The following is an 18,029-nucleotide window of genomic DNA, read 5'->3' on the forward strand; positions in this document are numbered from 1 at the left end:
TCTAAATATTTATATTAACTGCTCAGCAAAACTTAATGACGAAAAAGTGTTTTAAAATCAGCCAGTCTATTGCTTAAGTTAATACAACTCCACTACAACTAAATGAGTGTTCTAGCCCTTTGAGGAATTTAACATTAAAAAATACATAGCTGAAGCAGTTTTACTTTCAGCTAACAGCAAGTATGCATGTAAACCTAAAAATAAATTCATGTTGGTGCATTAGGATATGGTAGAACAACTATCAAATGTTATAGCAGCTGATAGCTGACACTCAGTTTTAGGAATCCTGAAGTGAAGTGTACAAGAATACATAAAATACATATGCTCAAACATTGCTGTAAATGCAGAGGACTGAGTCTGTGCAAACTCTTCACTTCCCTTATATGAAGGCATGAAAATCAGTCAACACTAGCCGAGTTCAGAGGCTACACCATAATGTCATTTTTTTTAAATTATGTAATGTCACCCAACGCTTCCACCCAACACAAGTTACCATGCAATTTCTTGGAAGACACAAAACAAGAGAAATCCCTTGGTCTATTCAGGAAGAGCAGGAGCTCTTGTGGTACAGTCCCTACCTTTGAGCCACAAGGCCCCAGGGTACAAGATCAACCTGCTCAAAATAGATGAAATAAAATAAAATATCTGAACAAGCTGATTAGAAAAACTCTTTTCAGGGGAACGTATTATGCAAAGTATCAAGATGTTAATTTTGCCCCACAAAGATGGGCGAGCAAACACTTAATCCTTAAACATATTTAAGGCAATGAATGATCTCATCTAAATTGAGACTAGGTTCTGGATTTGAATACAAATGCAAGTATTATCCATAGCCCAACACGAAGATTTAATATTTTATGTTAGCAAAGACAAAAACTTGAAATATCTATGCATTCACAATCAATGCCAGTATTTGAGAGATCCATTATTAATACCAGTTCAAAGTACCACTACTCTGGCACATTATACCAATATAACTACAATTTGCTATTGGAAAATGGACTACAGCAGATATATTTTGAAGCACTGAATTTGAGCATAAGCATGGCATCAAACAACTCAGTTAAGATGAAACCACTTCGATGTATTCGCCTTCAGGTAAATTTTCTTGTTCATTTTTCACTTCTCAGTAATTATTATTAACACTGCATGTTTATTACTACATGCAAGACAGTTTAGATATAGATTTTAGTATTTGTTGTGCTACTAAATCAAGAAAATTAGGAGATGCTCGAGAAATTTGGTAATTGTTGATAACGCTTTTAAGATAGTACACACTTGTATGAGTACTCTTTTACATGTCTCTGTATGATGGAACTCAATGGTAAATTTTTTTTAAAAACTATGAACCCAATTTTAGGATAATTTTCCTCTATTCATCCTGGCCTTCTCTTCATGCAACAAGAACCTACTGCAACTGTTTCATACCGGAAGATGTTGAAAATTCTATAAGACTCATTGGTGAGAAAATGGAAGCAAATGATCAGATAAAAAAGTGAGGGGGGCAGGAGATCCAAAGTCAGATATGAAAGATTTGATTCAAGCTTACAGTATGTATAAAGGTTGGCTAGCAGCAGTTACACATAACCACACAGATGACGATCTTTTAGTGGTAACAGTCTTGTAGTACCTAATTCTGCCTGGTGTTGTACATATCCTTTTAAACAAGGTGCTCAGGAAAAGTAAAGGAGAAGTAGGAGTATTGTTTAAAGAGAATATTACAGTGCTGGAGCAATGGATGCCCTGGGAGTTAGAACAGAATCTATTTGAATAGATCAAAGAAACAATCGAGATGCCTTGACACAGAGTTGAATACGTCAAACTATTGGGAAATTAAAGGAACAAAACAAGCGGGGAAACTACAAATCTGCAACAATATAGTACTGAGAATGGGAGACTTAACTTGGATAGTAATTGCATAAAAGAGCAGAGAGGAAGAGGAAGAGGATGTTCTCATCATTACATTTCCAGCTCAAAAAAAAGGTAATATTGCCAGATCTAATTCTGGGGAATGAAGCAGGTCAAGTAAATTAAATGTAGACAGGGAAATGTTCAGGATTCAACAGCTAGTATCTTGCACCAGAACTGTAAAAAGGACAAGGAGCTATGAAGAATAAAAAAGCGCTTAATTGAAGGGCTGATTTCAACAAGTTGAAAATGAGCCTGCCACAGACAAGTTGGAATAAACGACGAAAAGGCAAAACCATAACAGAATAATAGGCTGCCTTTAAAGAATAGATAGATAACTGGGTGCAGTTAAGGTAGACCACCACAAGCATAAGAAATCAAAACCAGAGCACCTTCAATGATGAAAGAGAGTTAACAGCAGTGCCAGCATAGCAAACTTTGTTTTAACTGGCACCCTTGATAAAGTGTCAAAAATTATATTCCTCAAATGCCACCATGTCCAAGCATTTATGACATAAAAGAAAGTATAGCAGTGACGTGTATAGCCCCTGCATTACATTTCTATTACTTGTGTGCTTTTAATTGATAGAGGTGCATGACATTTTTAAATGATTTGAGGAAATTTGATGTCTCAAAGCATCGCTTGGTCAGGGTTTACTGCGATTATGCATACCTTTTAATTATCTGGAATAACTGATCAACTGACAAACTTAGTCCCATGGGTGCCAGTTGACAAAATGTCTGTATTTTATATCTTTGTATCTGCGGCATCTGCGATATTCCACCTACCGAAGCAATCTGTCACATGCAAATACAAGCGAGAACTAAGCTCAATATTGAAGTTTCAGAGGTTCAATAACAAAGTATATTGGAAAATAAAGTGAAAACATGCAAAAGGACTGGCATTTAGCATGAAAGGGAAGACAAAACTCTGACAGGTATAGGCATAGTAAAAGGCAATAAGAGATGGGGTTGAATAAGGACCCAAAAAAAGCATGGAGAGAGAGAGGGTATAGTTGAGGTCCTATACGTATTCTTGGGGTCCTATACGTATTCTTGGATTCTGTTTTTACCATGGGAAAAGATAGCTCTGAAATCATGAAGTAAAAAGGTCATTAAGATGCTCGATGAGTTAAAGACTGATAAAGCAAGGGTACTGGGAAGAGTGACTATATTATATTTGCTCTGACACCAGGACCAGACAGGACTTTTGACCATACAGACGAAATTAAGGGTGGATATTTTGAAACTGATAAGCTTCAATGCTCTTTAGATATAAAAGGTGCTGCCAGCAGACTTGAGAATTGCAATATCATACAAAAAGTGTTGCAAGAATAAAGCCAGCAAGCAGGAGAGTCAAGTATTATTCAGCTAACAGATGCTTAGCTATCCAATCGTCATGTACTTAAGTTCTCTCACTCATTAGCATTCTCAGGAAACAGATCCAATCTTTGCATACAGAAGCAGCCATGGGCCATAACAATATCCTAGCTGAGGTATGAACTCTCAAGCTCCTGCTCTCTGTGCCTTTGTCTAAGCTATGCTACAACTACAATACTGAACAATTTAGAAAATTATCCAGCTAGGTCCTGCGTCAATCTACTGCCAATCAGCAGCAAAGTGATGGAAGGTGCAAATGATGTTATCAAATATCTTTCTCACTGGTAGTCTGTTCGGGTTCCATCAAAACTACTCAACACCAGAAATCATCTATAGCCTTGGTGAAACATAACCAAGGCCTGAATTCTACAAGCACACAGAGTGACTGCCTGAAATTCAAAATAGTACATGACCTGCCATAGCATCAGGCAAGACTAAAATCAACCAGAATCAGGAAAAATTCTGGACTGGCTGGCCAGTATGAAGATGGTGGCTGCAGTTGTTGGAGGTCATGCATCTCAGTCCAGGGAGATCACGGCAGGAGGTCCTTGGAGCTGTACTTAGGCCCAGCCACCTTCAGTTATTTCATCAATTACTTTTCCTGCAGTTCAAGAAGTGGAGATGTTCACTGACTGCACAGTGATATAGAAGCAATCCACGTGGCACAGCACTTGGATATTTAACCCTCTCACCATTAAATTTAACAGCTTTGTCATTTCTGACTTACCCATCATCCACATCCTGGAAATCACTGACCACAAACTCAGATGGATTAGCCATATAAAAAACAGTGCCTACACCAGGTCAGAAGCTGGGAATTGTGCTATAAGTAACTCTATGACTAAGTGAGACAGTCATAGTCATAGAACTTTACAGCATGGAAACAGACCCTTCAGTCCAACTTGTCCACATCAAACAGATACCCTAAATTAATCTAATCTCATTTGCCAGCATTTGGCCCACATCCCTCTAAACCCTTCCTATTCACATATCCATCCAGATGCCTTTTAAATGTTGTAATTGTACCAGCCTCCTCCACTTCCTCTGGCAGCTCATTCCATACACGCACTATCCTCTGCGTGAACAAGTTGCCCCTCAGGGCCCTTTTAAATCTTTCCCCTCTCACCTTAAACATACGCCCTCTAGTTTTGGACTCCCCCACTCCAGAGACAAGACCTTGGTTATCCAGCCTATCCATCCCCCTCAAGATTTTAACAAGCTTCCATAAGGTCACCCCTCAGCCTCCAACACTCTACAGAAAATAGCCCCACGTCTATTCAGGCTCTCCCTACAGCTCAAACCTTCCAACCCTGGCAACTTCCTTGTAAATCTTTTCTGAATCCTTTCAAGTTTCACAACATCCTGAGACACCAGAATTGCACGCAGTATTCCAAAAGTGGCCTAACCAATGTCCTGTACAGCCGCAACATGACCTCCCAACTCCTGTACTCAATGCACTGACCAATAAAGGCAAGCATACCAAACGCCTTCTTCACTATCCTATCTACCTGCGACTCCACTTTCAAAGGAACAATGGACCTTCGTTCCAAGGTCTCTTTGTTCAGCAACACTCCCCAGGACCTTAGCATTAAGCTCACAAGTCCTGCCCGGATTTGCCTTTCTAAAATGCAACACCTCACATTAATCCAAATTAAACTCCATCTGCCACTCCTCCACCCATCAGCCAATCTGATCAAGGTCCAGGTGAACTCTAGGCAACCTTCTTTGCTGTTCACTACACCTCAAAATTTGTCTCAACTGCAAACTTACTAACCATACCTGCTATGTTCACATCCAAATCATTTATATGAATGACAAAAAGCAGTGGACTTAGCACCAATCTTTGTTGCACACTGCTGGTCACAGACTTCCAGTCTGAAAAGCAACCCTGTCTCCTAACTTTGAGCCAGCTCTGTATCCAAATGGCTAGTTCTCCCTGTATTCCATGTGATCTAACCTTGTTAGCCAATTTACCGCGTGGAACCTTGTTGAACACCTTACTGGCATAATACAGATCATGTCCATCACTCTCTTTCATCAATCCCCTAAAACCTGCTCACAATCTAAGTCAGTTTGATTAAGTACTCTCCTCTTGCCTGGATTATTGCATCTCCAACACTCAAGATTCATCACAGACAATCCAAGACAAAGTGGTCCATTTGAACAGCACATCCATTCAACATCAACATTCACTCCTCCCACCATAAACTATGACAAGGTGTATTATCTATAAGCTACATGCCAAGACTCATCATGATTCCCTTGCCAGTAGTTTCTAAATGCATGTCCTGTTCCATCAAGGGCGATGGCAGCTGATTTACAGGAACGTCATCCCCTGCAAGACTCTACCTTGAAACTAAATTGCACTGCACATCCCCGCCCTAATCACTACTTTGGCTCCTTGTGCATGAAGTGTAACAACTTAAGGTGCCTTCTCAGGGGCAAAGAAGTGATGAAAAACTTACCAAGTCTCAATTCCATTGAGAATCCACAAAAGCAATGCAAAAGACATTGATACAGTAGTATATTTGTGTTACTAGTCAATAGCCTTGACTGCCAACAGAAGAAAAACAAGCACAAAATTACAAGTGCAAAGGCCTTCTTAAGAAAACAGACTCAATGGTTTTCAAGGTCTGGGGTGATAATGCCTTCAAAAAATGGATAGAGAACAGTATATCGCTATTTACGTGCTGAATCCATTGGATTTTGTAACTGATTAAGTTATTACTGCTTCTACAAATATTCCAGCACAGTAGTCAGTAAATCAAGTAGAAAAAGATCAGAACCATCTCTAAAGTTCACTTTAAACACATACATTTAAAACCTCCGTTGGACAAATAACTGCAATTCAAGGATAAGTGGAGAGCTGCACTGTGATCAGAACAGATTTCACTTTAATGGAACGAGCATGCAAGTATTAACAGTATTCAGGCAGTCATATTCTCCACTTAACTGCAAATGTAATCGTGTACCACAGTGCAAGTAGACATGATGACATGACTCAAATTCATGTAAGTATTTAAAAAAAGGTAAAAAATTTACTACATTTTTGCCTACTGGTGGTGGCATGTTAGAGTGCAAACTTCAATTAAGCAAAAGAATATAGACCAGAAAAACTTTGTTTATACAAGGGGTTTAATGGGATTTACCACCACTGAAAGAGAGTCAATCTTTACATTCACAGACAAATACAGCAAACTTTGTTTTAACAAGCACCTTATAAAACAGCATTTGCAATAAACAGATAAAAATTATATCCCTCAAATTCCACAAGCTTACGTACTATCGCGATTTTCCACAATGTCCGAGTAGTCAGTTAAGCATACGAGTGAGAAGGCCCTGTGCCAGTAATTTTTAGAGCAAAGTTGCATTATTATCCAAGTGATTGATGTTTGATTGAGTTTTCCATTGATTATGTGGACCTCATGACCAACTGGAAAACACTTGGCCCCAAAGGTTCCGGTTAATAAAAACCTTGCTATACTTAATATTCATGGCTAATGTCAAAGGATAGAGAAATGGGACCAGTTTGGAGTTCACTACTAGCACATGTATGGCTAGCTGAAAGTCTCCGGTGCAAAAACAGCTCCCGCTTCAAGTAGCGTTATGTAACTTACCTTATGAGTACAGAAGGTTTGGCTAAGTGGAAATACAACCGAATCAAAATAATGATTTCAAGTCCCAGTAAAAGGAATTGTGCACATAATCTAAGCTTATACTTCAGTGCAATACTGTGCAGTAACAAGGGAGTGAGTGTTTCATTAGCAGGAGTGTCATTATTTGAACAAGATGTTAGGTTGCAGTGTTGCCTCAATTTAGGTAGTGGTATGAGATTTCATCTCACTAGCTTACAGATAGCAGAGGTCAGCAACAATCCCTCAACCAGATCTAGAAAGCATATTAACTTAGAATTTACCAGAAAATTATGAGTTATATATGGATGCCACTATTAATCCATTTCAAAAGGCAAGTTATAACAAGGAAGGGAAATGCTCAAAGTTGCAAATTATCAATTTGCTACTGCTGCACATTTAACTGTGAAAAAGAACAACTCAACCATGACTCAAGAAGTTGCTGCATTTTCACTATCAAATTAAACGTGCTGCAGAAAGTTACGACTGACTTTTTTTTAAAAATAATGCAAGGAACTCTACAAGTCATAGATTTATATTCTGGAAATGTTCCACAACTTCTCCAGGCATGAAAAGGGAATAAACAAACAGTTTGCACATTCTTCCCGTGCGTTTCCTCTGGGTGTGCAGTTTCCTCCCATAGTCCAAAGATGAGCAGGCTAGTTGGATTAGCCAAAGGAAATCCAGGGTTACAAGGATAGGGTTGGTCCGAGTGGGGTGCTCTTCGGAGGATCAATGTGGATTGGATGGGCCAAATGGTTTGCTTCCACGTTGTACAGATTCTACGATTCTGTGATGACACTAATTAGATCTAAAGAATTGGTGAAGAATAAACCAACTTCCATGAGATGCCCTCCTCCAGTATATTCTGGACCATTAACTGGCTAGTTGAGGAACTATTTGTTAAAAAGAAACAACTGACCACCATCTTTGCCTGCCTAACAGTGACGGAATTTGCAAAGAACTGAAACATTATCAGAGGAAGCAGGGCTACTAGAAGGCCAATTGTTTATCTTAAAACAGTATAAAAAGATAAGCAAAAAGCACTTTTGTTGATACAAATCTAAAGTGCCTTAAATGATTGGTTGAAGCTCTGGAGATCTTAAAATTCCTTTTATTCAAAAGGTACATTAACAATACTGGCATCAAAAAAAATGAGCATTGTACATTATTTTATAAGGCAACAAATGATGCCACTGTTTGACATGTTAGCACAAAAAATGGCAATTTAGAAGAAAATGTACAAATGATGATCAGTTTCACTGAAAACATCTAACTAACAATGATCTAAGTTTGCCCAACACCAGTACATCTGGATTTTATTCATGGCTAGGTCCTTTAACAACACACCAAAAAAATGGCAATTTAATAGCACACCTACCTGCTTACGTTCTCTTTTAGGTGGCATTTGCGGCTGCGCAGGATTTATCATAACAGTGGGAGGTGCCACTGGTGCAGAATACTGTTGCACACCCTGTGTTGCTGGGTAATAGGTTCCTGGAAAAACAATATTTCAGGGTACATTATCCATCAGTTTGCAAGATTAACCTCTGATGGTTACTAAAAACTATCCACAGTGCTTCATTACAAAAAAAAATCTTTTAACTCATCATAGATAATTAAATGAAAGCTATACAAATCTTCTTTGCTCCTCTTACAGTTTACATTACGTGAGATTTAGAAAAAAATCTCACTGCATTGTCTCAATGTTTAAAAAATTAACACACTCCCTTCTTCATCTCCTTCTAAAATAAGTAAAATCCAATCTCCATCCAGAAGGCAAAAAGCTTTCTTTCTTTCTTTGAACACACATGCTCGTCTCACCCAAGGCTTTTATTGCTATTATTATTCTGTTAATACTGGGCACCCTCCAGCATCTTGTCTAAAATAGCAATTGATCACATGCGTTAGCATGAGCGGGACTATCAATGACAAATTATTCTGCAAATTACTTAACACAGGAATGCTACCAATAGTAGCGAAAGAGGTAAATGGTGATCAGAAGAGAGAAAACACAGCCACTTTCACTTCCTAACTCAGGATACCAAGTCTTGTAGTACATCTACTTATCAGCTAACCCAGCATAAACTAGGGATGGACTTCAAACCATCATCATTTGTTCGACTCATACTTGGCCAATAGAATAATTGAACCATCCTAAGGGTACACTCTTGAATCTTTTGTTTTGCATTTTTTTTTTTTTTTAACACACTGATGGCCTAATTTTGATCTATTATAACATCACACATTGTATGGATGGAGTTCACAGTCCTCCAAGTGATTAGCATTTTTAAAACAGGTTTTTTAAAAAAAAAATTCAATATTATACAGTACAGTAAAATACAGTTCCACATGCTTAGGAACTAGCCAATCTTAATTCTCTGCACATTGTCCATGTGAAGTGCAATTATCCACATCAAGATATTATTCTAGATCCATTTCTTATGTGAAATTGAAAGATTTCAGAAGCTTTTTTTTTAAAATTTAAAGTTCGAAAGCCCAGTGCTGCGAATAGATACACACACGAAGTCTAAATCTTAAGACAAGGTTACCTAAAGAAATCAAAGTCCAATTCAAATAGGTGGATAGCTCTTCCATCAAAATACTTCAGAAAACACCAAATTTTTACCTCTAGGTTAAAGGAAATTACAAAGCTACTCTTGAAGTCAAATAAAATTCTATTTCCATGTTTTAAATTTGGAAAGTAATTTGAAATACACAATCTTCAAATGTCTGTACTTATTTTGGACATCATATAGCACAAATTTTGAAGCAAAAATCAGACTTTAAAATTTTCATAAGTAAATTTAAAATCCAGTCACAGACATCAAGTTTTCCCAACTAAATTGAAACACAGAGCCAGCAAAAATTTCCAACAGGAAATCACTGAAGCACAAAAAAATTTAGAAGTAAACAAAGGTAGTTTGTGCCTCATAAAACCCTATATAACCACTGAAATTTCATTACAAATCAGCCATAATCAAGTAAAAAATATTACTGGCACTCGCAAGCTACCTTTAAAGAAATATTAACAAGTAAATATTTCAGATGAAAATCTCCTGATTGCAAACAAGAAATATTAAATGTGTACAAATACAAAGATAGCATTTGAATGAAAATTCCAAACAGTACTGCAAGATGTTTAACATTAACATAAATTCAACAATTCATTAACCTACCTTGCATAAAATGTACAGCTCAATTACTTTCCCTTCCACTTAACTTTTGTTTTTAAAACTGTCTAGCGGCTGTGGAAACATGGAGATCTTGTACTCAGATGACTGCAATGTTGACTCCAAAGAGCACAGGCTATATATAGATACATCAACAGCATGAACAGTCAAGTAGTTCAACGGAAGACCCATTTCAGACCAATTAATTTAGCATCAATATTTGCTGAGAAAAGTATTCATCCTTCAAATTAAGTCAAGCAGGTACAATTCGATTCAGTAATTTTCTTCAAATTAAATGTAGAAGATACGTGTGTCAAGTCAAAATCACCTCAAAAAAGGTCCTATTAAAATTTAACTGCAATCACCAGCAGTGCACTAATCAAACAAAAGCAGACACAATAGGCAAAAAATAGTCAACATGACGTACACAACATCTACCTCATTAAACTCAAAGCACCTTTTTTCAATAGAATTTTACTAAAAGCTATTATTTACAAATCCAACACACTAACAAATACACTCCAAACTAAGAAAACTGTCAGCCTAAGGACATACTTCACGACATAAACAAGTGATGAAATTTCATGAATTAACAAAAGGCTCAAGGAAATGTTTCCAAGTTTAAGGTGATTCAGAAAACAAAGGAGTTGGTTAAAAAGTGACTTTACAATCTTCATCTGAAAGACCCCAAATTTCAGCCAATTTTACAGACAAAGGAATAAGGGTAAACATTAACAAATTGAATTGAAAAAAGGTCAACTATTGAGATGTGCAAATGTTTGAAAACGAATTTATTTTCAGGTGTGTACAACTTACATTTACAAAACAGATTTCAATAATTTTAAGTCAATTCTTGCAGAGGCCATCAGAACACCCTTTGAGATTGCTAAATTATGTGTCAAAAGTTTTGCTACGTTGCCAAATGATAAATTGTTTTATTCAAAAAGCCACCATCATCGGTGCGAACAATTTCCTGCTTTTACCACTCTTAAATGGAGAAAGAAAATGCTAACATCCTTCCTCATAGGGATATATTTTGCATCCATAAAACAACAAAAAGCATTTCACACATTCAAACAAAGCTAGCATCTTAGTACACAAACATTACAGTCCAACAGCAAACAACAGAATATTCTTAAAAAAAACTTTAAACAGATATTGTCTGGAATAGCAATTTCTACCCAACACAGCTAAAATTTGACTGGATCGTGGCTAATCCAATTGTTGCTTCAACTCCACTTTCCTGCCTATCCCTTTGGTTCCAACAGTCAATAATCTATCAAACTCTGTTTTATAAATATTCAAGGACCTGCCTCAAATGTTCTCTGGGAATTCCAGAGAATCATGATACTCAAAGAACTTTTCCTGATTCAAATTTTAAATGGGAGACATTTTTAAACTGTCCCCTCTAATCCTAGTCTCTGCAAGAACGGGAAACATGCTTTCAGCATCCAGCATCTTATGGTTCAATAAGATTACCTCATTCTTCTAAATGCAAATAGATACAGACCCAGTCTGTCCAACCTTTCCTCATAAAACCCGAGTTTGGGAGATTTTGGGGTTCAGGCAAGTCAATCTTCTCTGAATTATTTCCAAACTAACTGTCCTTCCTTAAATACTGAATGTAAAAGTGGACACCACTACTCCAGATTTGGAATCAACACTCTGTACAGCACAGTAAAACTTTACTACTCTTATATTCCATTTCCCTTTCAATAACTAGCACATTCCAGTCACCTTCTAATCACTGCATGCTAACCATGAGATTCACGTATCAGCACAAGTAGATACATCTCTGCTATCAAATCCTGCAATCTCTCCCCATTTAAATAGTACGTAGCTTTTTGATATTTCCTGCCAAAATGGATAGGATCCACCTTGTACTCCATCTGCCAAATTTTTGCCCACATACGTTGCCTGTCCATCTCTATCTCTCTGAAGACCCTCTACCTCCTCTTGACAACTTACTTTCCTACTAACCTTGGTGCCACCTCATCCAAATTATTGATGTGAATTGTCAATAGTGGAGGCCTTTGGCAATCCACTAATTACAGCTTCCCAAGTTAAAACGATTCTTATCGCTAATCAATCCTTTATCAATGCTAATATATTAGCCTCAGCATCTTATGCAGCTACTTTTGATGTGGCACCTTATCAAATACCTTTTGGAAGCACAAGTACATCACATGACCAGGTTCAATATTTCCACATGATTGTCAAATAACTCCAACGGAATAAACAATTCTTGTTTCACAAAGAAATGCAGGTGGCTGCCTGATCACATTGTGCTTTCTAGGTGCCCCCTTATTATCTCTTTAACAATGCTTTCTATCTCCAAGTTCTGAGGAAGGGTCACTGCACCTGAAATGTTAATTTTGCTTTCTGGCAGACCTGCAGAGTTTTCCCAGCAATTTCTGTTCATTTCTGATTTCCAGCATCCCCAGTTTTTTTTGAGTAGTGTTATATTTTCTCGTTTCCAACCTGCCAGACATTTCCAGAATCTGAAGAATTCTGGGAAGATGATAACTGTTGCATTCCATTCCTAGGGAACTATTCCCTCCATAAAACAATCACTCTTCAGAGATCCCAACAATCAATTTCCAAAGGCAGCTTTCCTAGAAAGTACAGGAAGTGCAACAGCTTTTACGTAATCTCTTACCATCCAAGGCCCTAGTGAAAGAGATTTTTTTGTATTTTCAATTCTGCATTCTATATTTACTGTTCACAATATAGTCTCCTCTTTATTACAGCAGACCAAATGCAACAATCAGTACCCACTTTATAGAATCTCTATCCCATTTTGTTTAAAGTTTCTTTCCTGGTTTGGTTTTCACTTTTTTTTTTACTTCATATTCAAAAAGCAGCTATCTTGCCATTCAGACCTTCTCTAAATATTCATACTTTTATTTAATTCATTAGCATATCTTTTAGCCTTCCACCAGAAAACCTTTGCTCATTCAATTTTGTCTGTTCATTTCAATTGCACGAAACCCACTACTTTCTAACATTTTTTCCATTCTAATAAAAAGTCTTAGCCAAAACAGGAATTGCTTTCTGCTCTTCACTGATATACTAAATATTTTCAGCATTTTGTTTTTATTTCAGATCGTTTCCTTTCACCCTTCTTTCTAATATTGGGTTTTTGTTTTACGAAGGCAGACAATGGGCAGTCACTCAACTGCACATTTGTGTTGTTTGAACATCCACAGAGGTTGCTAAAGGGCTCTGAATTTTGCTAATGCTCAACCCAACTTGATTTTGTCCAATTTCATTGGAACTTTTTTTGCCACATTTGCTAGATAGAAATCAGAACCAAGCATCATGTCGTTCCCTCGCCCTGGGACTAACCCAAAGACGCACCACTACTGCTACCAACTGATCATGAGAATGAAGGCAGATGCCAGACTCATAATACACAGGTCCATTAACCAAGACTTTTTCCAAAGATGCCATTAAGCTACAAGTACCAACATCCAAAACTAATCAGTTTTTCTTCTCAGCCTATGCATCATGACAAGCTTCTGCTCAACTAACAAAACAAGTTATGAGATGGCAAATCAAAATCACTATACTTCATATAAAAAGCAAGGTGAAGAGAAGTAATCCATCCCCATCTCCCTCATTGTCTTCTATAAAGAAAATCATTCAGGCAGACAATCAACCATCTGCTTCTAGGACGTGCCTACCAAAAACTAATAAAGGTTTTTGAATAGTAAAAGCTTAAAAAAGCCTTCCAACATTCAGGTCTACAAACTGCAGCTCTGAAGCAAACAAAAACTGTAATTTACCAAACTAATTGTTTCCATTTCATAAGACCAATAATCTTAAACAATGATCAATTATTTCCAGAACTCCATGAGCAACTAGCTAATAGTCATGTTATCATTTCAATACAATGCTGCATGGCCTTCTTAGCCAGCAGAATGATATAATTTGCAAGACTTGCAATTTCCATTAATTTGTAAGCTGTGTATATATGTATATGTCTCAAAACTTCTGCTTGGCCAATGATTTAATAACTAAGAGCAAATGACTTCAAGAGTATAAGCTATTATATAATCAATGACCTTCAAAGCATCACATTATTCAAAATGCCATCTGGTAACCAAGTTTCAAATAAAAATAGATAAGTTTTATTTTACATACCATAGTTTGTGTAGCTATGACTGCAGTTTACTACCACTAGAATTATTTTTCATTAACTTGCATGTTTGCTTCTCCAACCTATTCAAGAGTTATTCGTGACGCATAACACAAAAGCTGATTTTTCCCCTTTTGTATGTGCACTATGCCCCATTCCTTTCAAAGAGTTTACAATGCAGACCAAGGGTTTAATCACTCAAATCCAGCTGATTTTAAAAAGGTTCCAATACCAGTGTCACTGTTCACTACAGTGGAGATGAGCAAAGTCATGCTTCATGGGCATGACAGGGGCATGGGATCAGAACATTAGTATGTTCTTGAAAATAAGCCACAAGGAAGGTCTATTCTGATGTGATCATCAAGGTTCCAAAATAAAACAAAACTATAAGACCACAGACAGACAATCCCAAGGAAATAAACAAAATGGAAGGGAAGTGAGCCAAGGTGGGCAGTTGAGAACATGACAAAACAAAAAGAGGGGAGGGAGTCACAAGACTCCCATACTAAGCGAATATACATTAGACTGAACAACATTATGACCAGACTTCCATTGTACATGATACCCTCATTTGGCAACATCAGCAATCTAAAGGGACTTAACATACTGAAAAGTTTCTAAACCAATTTTTATTGCTATTGCATCTAAAAAATACACACAAATTTCAATGTCAGTTAAACCAGTATAAAGCAAAATGTCCTCATCTGAAGGTTTTCCTTCCAGTTGCACATTTCTATTCATCACCTACATTCTTAGCTGTTTCAAGAACTGCAAAACTGTTTGAACAGGCAAAATTCACTGCAAAATTTCAGTCACAATGGTTTGGTAAAAAAAATTCTGTTTATTAATCAATGGGTATTATTAACCAAAAATCAACATCAATAAAATTAGCTTCAAACTATCAATTTTAATTACAAAATGATGTAACAAAATCAAACAATTTATCAAAGTATGCAATTGCTAATTAGTTACTATACAAGGGAAAATAACCACGGCTTGCCAATTTAAACTTGAAGACCCATCCTAATACAGTATCGTCAAGAGCATGGCAGGCATGCAGAGCCTTGGTGCCCAGAACAAATCACGAATAAAATAACTTACTCTAAACAGCCAATTCTTTCTTTAACTGATTGCTTAGATCGTCACAGTCCAGAAGAGGATACATTTAATGTTAGCTACAGAAAATTAGCAGCTTGTTTACAAGCAATTCAAATGAACTCTGAATTGTGCAAAAGCAAAACAGATGGATGCTGGAAATCTGATAGTAAAAGCAAATAATGTTGGAAATATTTATAAGTCAAACAGCATCTGTTTAAAAAAAAAGGAACAGATCTAACATTTCAAGACCTGGAATATTAATTATTTCTCTCTCCACAGATGCTGATTTGTTGAGTATTTCCAGCATGCTGTGTTTATTATGTCTCTCACCACAGTTTTACTTCCACAGAATCCCTACAATGTGAAAATAGGCCATTCGGCCCAACGAGTACACTGACCCTCCGAAGACCACTGCACCCAGGCCCATCCCCCTACCCTAGCCATGTAACCCTACATTTCCCAGGGTTAACACACCTAACCTACACATCCCTTAATACTATGAGTAACTCAGCATGGCCAATCCACCTAACTTGCACATCTTTGGACTTGCACATTTTAGATCTAGAAAATGAGTAATACAAGGTTGGTCATACCAACAATGCTAGAAATGTTTTGTTAGAGCTTATATTGCTATGCGGTTTTATTCAGAAGCGTAATGTCACTGCTAACAAATGTATTCCCTCACACTCAAATGGCACAATATTGAAGCTATTCATAAATGCATTGTTGGGACAACCACATACTAGGACTTGAAGGAGCCACCTGCATTACCCAAGACCAGAAAATATATTCAGACTGGTTTTATGGATACAAGAAGCCATGTAATTTTAACTTTATCCACCAAGGCAAATATTTACTGCTGTTCAGCAGATCATCCTGACAACAAGGAGGAACTCACCATATTATGATACTGAACATAAATCTATGCTCTGACATTCCATGGCGCAGTACACTGGTACACGACCTTTCCCTAACCCACCTACAGATTTTTTTGGAAAATACAAAGTTTCTATTTTATACAATTGTAGGCATAAGTCCAAATAGCAACCCTAATTTTCATGTCCTGTCTAAAACATCTTTACATATGTAAAACAGTTACACCATTATGACAAACCACATGACACTAAATGTTATCTGGTATTGAACTACATATACCAGGCTCAATATCTAAAACCAATATTCGTAGTAAATATGAAATTAAAAAACATCAATACTTAATTTTTGCATCAAGATTGAGATGGCTCTTCGCAGAAAGCTGTCAAGAGGTATTTATTGCAAACATACAAGTTGCTGAACTCTGGCAGAATACATTGTGCTCATCACATGGTTGGGACAAAGAACATTAGCAAAGTATCCTCGCTGTGGTGTATTTAAATTAAGTGTTCTAGCAATTTAAATCCAACATTAGGTTGTAACACAGAAGCTTCAACTCAAAACTGTTAAATAGTCTACAAGGATACTGTAGAATGCAAAGAATAGAGGAATATCATTGGCTCATTTATGTGATAGTGATATCTATTGTGCAAAAAGCAACAATACCCAACCAGAAATACTGAAAAAAATTAAGCGCACAATTACATAAATGGAATTGTGCTAGCCTGATGAAACACACTCTGAATTCACATTAGATATCAGCAAAACAAATGAAAACTAAACAGCTTTGTAAGCTTTGGAACACATAAAACAGATTTACTCGAAAAGCTCCAGGGAGAAAGGAACATTTGCATGGACAGTCTGGCTAAACTGGTATAATTTAAGGAAGAGAAGAAACTGATTGACAGTTGAAGGGTATCAATAAACAGTGAAACTCTTTCCAAAATGGTTGAAGGGTCAATAATGAGGCACAAATTAGTAAAGTATCAGAATTATCTTGAGAGCTTGCAATGCCAATAGGGTAGTGGATGCCAGTTCAATGTAAGCCCTTGAAGAGGAAATTAGAAAAATGAGGCAAAAAAGAAGAAACAGCAGCTGCATCGGAAAAGAACAGGGGAGTGGGGCCAACTGATTGCTCTTTGGAATGAGTCAATGGACTGAATTATCTCCATCTGTCCTACAATATTAAACGATTCCATGATTCACCAAGACATGACTCCACCCAAATTTCTGAGCACAAGGCCATAAAATGAATAATGTGCCATTTGATCACTTTTATAGTGAATGTAAATCCATTAGGAGTTGGCTGGGTAACTTACTAAACAGAAAACGTTTGGAGTCTATTTGAATCTTTGTAACAACCATGAATGCACAGCATATATTTATATTCCATCACCTGGTCCCCAAACATCAATTTGTAACTGAAACATTTCAATGAACTTATTTAGAGTGAGTTATACATGATTATGTGGAGATCAGCATACTTTGACCCAATCTTTCTCTCATTCATACAGTAGCTACCACAGCCAGTGAGCTGTGTAACTGGATAAATACTTTAAATCCTTATTGAATATTGCAATCTTACCAAAAGGGTAATCCCCAGGATTTGGGTTTGAATAAAATCCAGTTCCAGGTGGAACAGGATACTGCTGAGTTGGTTGTACAAATGACGAACGAAACTGTGAAAGCAAAACAACAAATTTCATTTACCTTCACATTTACTTTCAGCTATAAAAGGAAGCTTATCGTAGAAGATCAACTTCTCCATCAAATGCAAATGAATACAGAAAAACTTCCATTTAGTGTCCGCATTAACAGTCTATG

General features: G+C 37.0%; 1 protein-coding gene across 1 annotated transcript in view; it reads right to left on the bottom strand.

Moving 5' to 3' along the window:
- The window catches only part of LOC109933394 (eukaryotic translation initiation factor 4 gamma, 1a), a 44,662-nt gene extending 26,751 nt beyond the window's left edge, over positions 1-17,911 (bottom strand). The window contains exons 1-2 of the mRNA XM_048621499.1: positions 17,791-17,911; positions 8,302-8,417 (exon numbers count right to left, since the gene is read on the bottom strand). Coding sequence (XP_048477456.1) covers positions 8,302-8,417; positions 17,791-17,911 — 237 coding nt within the window. The remainder of the gene's footprint in view (positions 1-8,301; positions 8,418-17,790) is intronic.
- Between the last annotated feature and the right edge of the window lie 118 nt (positions 17,912-18,029).

The sequence above is a fragment of the Rhincodon typus genome, unplaced genomic scaffold (assembly GCF_021869965.1).
Source record: "Rhincodon typus isolate 14 unplaced genomic scaffold, sRhiTyp1.1 hic_rhity00000717, whole genome shotgun sequence".
Lineage (NCBI taxonomy): Eukaryota > Metazoa > Chordata > Chondrichthyes > Orectolobiformes > Rhincodontidae > Rhincodon > Rhincodon typus.